Source organism: Cylas formicarius, unplaced genomic scaffold, assembly GCF_029955315.1.
Source record: "Cylas formicarius isolate icCylForm1 unplaced genomic scaffold, icCylForm1.1 PGA_scaffold_5__7_contigs__length_24384050, whole genome shotgun sequence".
NCBI classification, from domain to species: domain Eukaryota; kingdom Metazoa; phylum Arthropoda; class Insecta; order Coleoptera; family Brentidae; genus Cylas; species Cylas formicarius.
The window spans coordinates 13,678,896-13,687,094 of NW_026844341.1; the positions used below are offsets into that span (position 1 = coordinate 13,678,896).

At 40.9% G+C, this 8,199-nt stretch overlaps 1 protein-coding gene across 6 annotated transcripts; it reads right to left on the reverse strand.

Moving 5' to 3' along the window:
* Nucleotides 1–315: 315 nt before the first annotated feature.
* LOC132701951 (uncharacterized) lies at nucleotides 316–8,199 on the reverse strand. 6 transcript variants are annotated; one of them, XR_009618837.1, is made up of 4 exons: nucleotides 7,607–8,199; nucleotides 7,201–7,537; nucleotides 2,719–3,018; nucleotides 316–1,818 (listed from the first exon to the last, which is right to left on the reverse strand). XR_009618837.1 is itself a non-coding variant. In XM_060670302.1 (3 exons), exon 1 carries the CDS (start codon nucleotides 6,682–6,684, stop codon nucleotides 5,077–5,079), a length of 1,608 nt encoding a protein of 535 aa, XP_060526285.1. In that variant the 5' UTR covers nucleotides 6,685–7,171; the 3' UTR covers nucleotides 316–1,249; nucleotides 1,309–1,818; nucleotides 2,719–5,076. The 6 variants fall into 6 exon arrangements, 3 of the variants coding, with proteins under 3 accessions (XP_060526285.1, XP_060526284.1, XP_060526283.1); XR_009618838.1 differs by lacking the exon at nucleotides 2,719–3,018 and having other exon boundaries at nucleotides 7,201–7,556; XR_009618836.1 differs by lacking the exon at nucleotides 2,719–3,018 and having other exon boundaries at nucleotides 7,607–8,191.

The following is an 8,199-nucleotide window of genomic DNA, read 5'->3' on the forward strand; positions in this document are numbered from 1 at the left end:
GGTTTTGTCCTAGCTGGCGCCCCGGTTTCCAGAAAAATTGCCACGTCTCTTTTCCACTGAAGGTGGAGGGGAAACCGAAGCAATCCTACTATACTTTGCTCACTTTGCTACCGATTGGTATTGCCATTGACACTTTTTCTTTTTTTTTTTTTTTTTTTTGAAGGGCGCCAGCTAGGACAAAACCCCAACCTATACTATAAGTTAGTGATAGTGACTAGTGTCCTTGCTCACTAGCCACCCATCAAACTCACAAAGTTAACAAAGTTCGAACCCAAATAACCAAATAAATAATTAATAAATAAACCGGCACGTCAGTTTAAATCTCCATATATTGGCTCAAGTACACACTAAGCACAGGAAGCTTGGTTACGATCGATCGTTTACAAATAACTCTTACAGACAAATGTTTCTATTATTGTGTACTTTATCTTTACCCTAACTGAGCTCTTTAATTTATATCGATATTTAAAAATTGAAATTTGTATTTAATAGCAATAAAATTACCCGAAACGTAAATAGAGGCTTATCTGTGATCCTCCAGTTACCAGCAACGAACGAGTCGGGCAAGCTCTAAGATGGCTGTCCTGTATGCTGCCTACGGGTTCACCAGTCATGCATATCTCCTCTTGGACGAGGAGATATGCACTGCAACGTCCTGAACCGAGCTAACTTGAAGACTTGACGAATTCTTGGGTTGCAGAATTCATAACACGTGCCGTCCACGATGTAAGGAGGCACCAAATCCAATTGAACCGGAACCAGGGAAGCCAGTACCAAATGGGAAGCCAAAACCAGTCCAACAATCAAAAACTGGTTCCAAAACGAAAACCAAATCCAAAACCAAAACCAGAACCAGAAACCCTACAAAACAAAATAATGAGTTGCGGAGTTCATAATTACTTGCAAAGTGTGAAATAAATTGTGAAACTTACGCCTGATGATCGTGGGTGGCGGTGAAGAGTGCCAGGTGCTAGGTTGGTTAGCTTTAATCCAGCCTAGGCTGTAATGTCGGGGACGTCCAAGCAAAATACTACCAACAAGACGACGATCCGCAACTTCTATACGATTTCAATCCGGTTTAATCCTCGAAAACTACGAGATGCCACAAACTTATTCGGATTGAAATCTTGCAACCACTTGCACCAGCGGAAATCGTAGAGCCAAAGAAAGAAAGATCGATGAAGTTTCACAAAGTTCCAAAAAAAAGAGACCGATGGTGCTGGCAATACGATGTTCGGTTCCGACACCACTAGGGTCAATGGGCCAATAATGACAGAAGTTAATCAACGGAAGGAGACTAAACATTACCTAACTACTACCCGCTATTACCAATAATAATCAGTAGATGGATAAAGGGACTTCCAGGGACCCCATAACCTCACTTTTTGGTCCGTTGGCCAAACGCCCATTGGCCACTCGCCCACTGGCCACTCGCCCATTGGTCACTCGCCCATTTGCCACTTGCCCATAGGTCTTCTTCTTTTGTCTTCTGGCCGTTCGACCATTGGCCGCTCGCCCATGGGTTCAAGGTCACTCGCCCATTGTCCACTCGCCCTAACCTAACCAAACCATCGTCCGTGGTACCAACCTAACCAAATTGTCGTCCGTGGTTCCAACCTAACCAAACCGTTGTCCGTGGTTCCAACCAAACCGTTGTCAGTGGTGCCAACCGTGGTCCGTGGTGCCAACCGTTGTCCGTGGTGCCCAACCAAACCGTTGTCCGTGGCGCGTAGGTCGCCCGCGGGGGCCCCCGGGGGGGCGTAGCCCCCGCTGGTAGAGTGCCCGCCCGGCTGGGTGACGGCGCTCCTTGAACCATTTCTGCGAATAAGCAATGTCGTGGGCCTTACACGCCGCGTCCATATATTGTACATATATATATATATATATATATATATATATATATATATATATATATATATATATATATATATATATATATATATATAAAGGGGGTAGTCGAATAAGGGTTGTAGTCATGCGGGTGGTGCAACAGAAACTCGCACTCCCCATCGAAAATTTAGATTTTGTTTGCGGCGAGGGCGGGGACAATAAAAGCAAACACGGAAAACTGTTACCCAACTCGTTTAGGGCGGTGTTTTGTGGACCGAGCGGGTGCGGTAAAACTAACGCCATGTTGACGCTACTCTTCAGCCCCAATGGAGCGCGTTTCGAGAACGTTTACGTCTACTCAAAGTCGCTGTATCAACCCAAATACCAACTACTGTCTCGCGTAATGAAGCAAACCAAAGGACTTGGATACTTTCCTTACAGGGATAGCGACGAGATAATCGACCCCAGCGAAGCGAAAGAGAATTCCGTGTTCATTTTCGACGACGTGTCGTGGGACAAACAAAATAAAATTCGCGAATATTTCTCAATGTGTCGACACAAGTCCATCGACGCGGCCTATCTCTGCCAGACGTACTCCAAAATACCCAAGCAACTGATACGGGACAATTGCAACGTTATAGTACTGTTTAAACAGGATGACGTGAATTTACACCACGTTTACGACGAGCACGTCTCGCCCGAATAAAGGGACATCCAGGCCCACATAACCTCACTTTTTGGCTTCCCGGCCACGGGCCCCGCCCACTCGCCCATAGGCCACTCTTCTTCTTTTTGTGTTTTGGCCGTTCGTCCATTGGCCGCTCGCCCATTGGTTCAAGGTCACTCGCCCTAACCCAACAAAACCGTCGTCCGTTGTGCCAACCTTACCAAATTGTTGTCCGTGGTGCCAACCAAACCGTCGTCCGTGGTGCCAACCAAACCGTTGTCAGTGGTGCCAACCAAACCGTTGTCAGTGGTGCCAACCAAACCGTTGTCCGTGGTGCGTAGTTTGTCCGCTCGCCCATGAGCCGTTTGCCCGCGTGCCGTTCGGGGGCCCCGCCCGCCCGCGCGGGCGGGCGTAGCCCCCGCTGGTAGAGTCCCCGCCCCCCCGCCATCTCGGAGGGGCTGCCGTGAAAACCCGTCCGTCGTTGAAATGGGGGGCGATCATCGTTTTTTTTTTTTCGGGTTCTAATTCAAAGTGTATTTCGGAATAGCAACATCAAAAGTTATAAAAGCGTCTTTGCAAGATTCACAAACCATCAACAGAAATGTTCGGGTCATCACTATATAGTGTTTTTCCCATAAATAATAGCTATAATGCTCAAAAGGATGGTCTGTATACCTTGGCCATACTAAAATGGCATTTCGATGTGCCAACGATACTTTCTTTTGACGGGTTATCAAACTCAAATCTGGTGGAGGTGGTCGTTCACATTTGACAGCGAGTGCATTAATATATTTCCACCTATATTCGGGATATTTTTCCATTATCTGTAGCGTTAGCGTCCTCGGTAAGGTCGTTTCAAGCAGAAAATGTGCAAAAGAATGAACGTTTTCACTAATTGACTTTATACATAGATCTTTCAACGACAACAATTCGGTCATTGTCTACAACAGAGAAAAAAAATTACAGTGCCTTGTAATCTCCCCACGGAAGAGTATCAAATGTGTTTGCTATAAGATATCTTTTGTCGTCATACGGACTTAGCGCCACTTTAATTTGTTCGATACTAAACACCTCGTGCGTATAAGAACGAATGGTTCGTTGAGTAGCATGTTTTTCTTTTAAATTTTTCAAGCAATCAACAAAATCTTCAAAAGTTATTTTATTTTTAACAATCTGGTAGTTTACACCCTTTGATTTTTTTACAGTTTTTCCGTTTAAGATTTTATAAGTGTACATTTTCGATCTTAGTCTGGCATAGTGTGAAATTATTGAACCGTTGGCCTCGTCCTTCATTAGACCCAGTACTTTCTTATTGACGCGAGGCATATTGTATGGATTATCAATGGGATAGTCGGACGTGTCGAATTTGCTTAAATTGGACTTAATAACCTCTTCGTATACATCATCACAATGGATGTTGTAAATGAAACTGTCCGTGTCCATATACTGAATTTTACATTTCTCCGGACCTAACTTGGGTAGCAGGTAATCGTAATGAAACGAATACATGATAATTTTAGATAGATCCAGAATTGACATTCCAATGTAAAGGGGTTTGTTAAAAATAAGTTCCGATTTTTTCAGTTAAACCAACATTAGATTATCATCTAGTACAGTTCTATTGTGAAATCGGGGACTAGCAATTAAATTTTTAGCACCGTAACGACCCTCCCACTTTCTAACAAATTTTACGACCCGATGCTTACGTATGTTTTCCATAGTTTTTCCGGACACCGCGTTGTTAAATAATTTAAAAAGATTTTTACCAAAAGTGGTAGTGGCTTGCGCCCGTAAGTGATTATTTAGATCGATATATTCTTTTAGCCAAGATTGCCTAAATTTTAATACTCTGTGTATTTTAGTAAGAACGAGTCCGTGTTTTAAAGCTTGCTTTAAATTTCGATAGTGTATAATGTTATTGGTTTTATTAAAAAGGGTTGTCATCAATTTTGGTAATTTTGAATTGGGAGGCACGCGATGCTCGGTACAAAATGGGAAATATTTATGTAAATCGTGTAAACTCTGAGGCTATTGCAAATCTACCTCCAAAATATAGCCTACCCCGCCCGTGTCTGGAACATTATTAATGCTAAGGGAGGCAATTTCTTCCCGAGTCAACCATGTGAATCCGCCGTAGGGAAGAGGCTCCGACATAGCCTTGCCGTAAAGATTGTTAACGTCAAAAAATGTGAGATAATTTGATTGCTTGATTGATTGCCAACGCACACCGAAATCCCAACCCGTATACCCTGTTCGATAAACATAATCTGATCAATGTCACGCATCAGTTCTAAACGACATTTTGTGAATCTAAGCATACAGTCCCACGTATATCCGGGCATACTAAAATACCATGCCGGGTCCAAAATATGCGTCACCATACAATTTTTTCAAAAATTTTCAAATATGTCGACCAAAAGAATAACGTCCGTTTTCAAATATAAATCCGAATATTCGCCCAAGTTTTTAATTTCAAACGCGGACCAGACTTTTTGCGCATGAGCATACTTTTCTTTACTAATGTCGGACTCATTTAATTTGTCGTAGTCGTCTATGTAATCATAACAAAATACACCCTTTTATGACCATAAATTTAGTTTTGATTCGTCTTGAAGGTGAGAAAATTCCTTTTTTAATATGTAAAGTTCATTTTTGTCGACGCTGTTTACCAAATTGTCTAGAGACGCCCCCAAAAATCTAAACGAATCTATAAATCGAAACTTTAGCTTATATACGGGCTCGTAATAGGTAAAAGATATGTATTTTTCCTTGTTGACCGGAACCAAACTTAAAGACCCTTTATTGCCCAAGGCCCTAAGGATAAAATGGGCGTTGTACCCTGAGAGGTTCTGGAATACTACGGGCACTATCAACAATTTTCTAAAATTTAAATTACAAGCCTGATGGGCGAAATTTCTGAATTTCCCGGTAAAATGGTCGTGGACGCAGACAATGACGTCTTTCGGTGAGAAAGGTTCTTCGCAAATATGACAATGTGTCGAAACTTGAGAGAAAGTAATTGACCCTTCCATGGGTGCGATATCAATAAATTTCGATTGGACAAATTTCGATAAGTAAGATATTTGTCGGACGAACCAATCCATACAATCTGGGCCGCGATAGGATTCGAAAAAGAACAAAGAATCGTCATAAGAACATTTAAAATAATATGCGGCACTATATGCCTCATGCTTTTGATATTTTCGCGTTTTGTCTGAAATTACCAAATTTACATCTTTAAGTTGACTTTCGAAATCGGCGTAGATTACAAATGGCGCGGTTTGTTTGTATATATGGTTTCGAAATTCAACATAGTCGTATTTGGGAAAAGACACTTTATAATCGTTCAAACTGACACACAACCTTTCATGATCCTTTAAGAGCGTTTCGCTACTGAAGTAATTCAAACACCTATCGCAAATATATTTTTTACCGTTATGTTTACTAAGCTGGCGCGACACTAGTCGAGATAAATTTTTAATATAACAATTATGATATTTAATTTCTTCTTCTTTTTCATATTTATGGTCCTCTGCCGTCGTCGGTTCCGGATCAAAATCATTAATTTTTGGATAATACTTATTTTGAATTAATAGTAAATTGACATGTTTTTCGCGTTTTTCTTTAGTCAAATGGGCCGGTAGCACTGAATAAAAACTTTTACTGTTATTTTGAATTAACTCTAAAACGTACACATTTACGGAAATTTCGTTGAATTTTTCAAATATATGAATTTGATTTAGACCCATCGGTGTTGGGCAATTTTCAGTTCTTAAAACGCCCTTATAATAAGGATATGAAGTTGGTAAGTGTTGTTTGCGATGTACAGGAAAACAAGCACAGACCACTGACCAATAAAAACAGGCTTCGTCATTATTTTGAATATTAATGCATGCATTTTTTCTCTTAATTTCTGGGGGCAATTCAATGTAGGAAGAGCCGTTACCCACTTCAAATTTGTTAATATTAATTTCCAAATAAAGAATTTTTTGCAAGGCAAATCCCGAATCGCGTTCTTGAAATTCAGACAATTTATTTAGAATTTGACTTTTAACATTTTCAACGAACCATTCGTTTAAATCCGTCCCCAAGTCGATGACAGCATTTTTGGTAGAAATATATTTCACGTCGGTCACGTCTTGGTCGTCGCTTTTTCTCTTTATAAATTCCCCGCAAAACGATGGCATTTACTTTTAGCATTGGCGACGCTTGTTTTAAAATTTTTGAAATTTTTTTCTTAAATATGACAAGACAGTCGTTTAAAAACTGTTGTTCGTCTCTGTGTTTCAAATTGATTATTACACCCGTTAAAACTCTTCCCTGGAAACAAGACACGATCTGCTCCCACAAAACCCTTTGTTTTATATTTACGGGACTGTTGTTTTGCAACCCCATTCCAAAATGGTAGCGATGATTTAAAATCATTTGTTTAATAGTCTTAAGATGTTGAATTGTTGTCTGTATTTTTCTTTGTAACCCCATGGATATATTTTTTTTGGGACTACGAACAATCTTGTTGCACCGAATGATGTTTCTGCGTAAACGACCCAACCAAACATTTTTATCTTCTTCCGTTAAATTATCGAACACGTATTTGTTCACTTGACGAAAAGCCAAAATTAAATTTTGAGCGTCCTCAATAGTTCGCGTGAAATTCATTGCGACCAATTAATAATAATAATATTTGAAAAAATAAGACTTACCGTCTCTCTCTCTCTCCCCCCGTAATTTTTAATTTTGAACAATTTCAAATTGTTGAGCGGGCCAACTGCCGACTTCTTTAACGCCCCGATACACCAGACTGTAGCGGCCCGTCGAAAATTGGTCTATATTCAGCCGGAAGCTGTCCGTCACCCGGTTCGGCAGGAACACCACCGATAATTCTAACTCCAATAGAACCGCCTCCCCAAACTGGGTCTTTACTATTCTGGCCTTGTCTATCTTGTATGGTCGACCAACGTCTAACTGCCCCAACTTAACTATTGGTTTTCGATTCTCTTTATTCGCTGCAATTTTTTCATTTAATGCTTTTAAGTCCATCTATAACGAAAGTAGATTCCTTCAGTTCAATATTGACAATTTTTTCAAGAAAAAAAAAATAGTACTTACTTTGGCGTTGGTTTGGGAGGTTGCGGTGGCGCGGCTAACACTGAGATAACACGGATCGTTTGGTCAATTAAGCGACTTGATCACACACACACACACACACACACACACACACACACACACACAACTCAAGCGGTATTTAAATGATGACAAACAATCGAAACCTTTTATATACTGTATTCCGACAGCGGACTAATACGAAAGTCTCGTTGCGAAGGCAGGCGACGCGATGATCTCACCCGCCAAGGTTTCGTTCAAACATTTCGCAAAGCGATGATGTCATGCATCCGCTGCCGTACACCGGCCACGCGGCGGGCGATGATGTCATCCAGTCGTCAAACGCGACGGCGGCGGTACGCCATCGCACACAATCGCGCTGCAATTTACATTCATACCGCGACCAACGGTCGAGATTCGAAGCGAAGCTCACATCAGAATATATAATAATTTAATGGCGATAATTGATTTGTTTTAACATATTCATTGCGACCTAATATTAATAAAAATATTTGTAAAAATTCGGCTTATGTTAGTCTTTTTAGAATCCCTCAGAAAACGATGATCACACCAGAATATATAATAATTTAATGGCGATA

What these genes read in the sequence shown, in the direction of transcription:
- LOC132701951 (XM_060670302.1), bottom strand. Translation starts at nt 6,684, where the DNA reads ATGCCATCGTTTTGCGGGGAATTTATAAAGAGAAAAAGCGACGACCAA.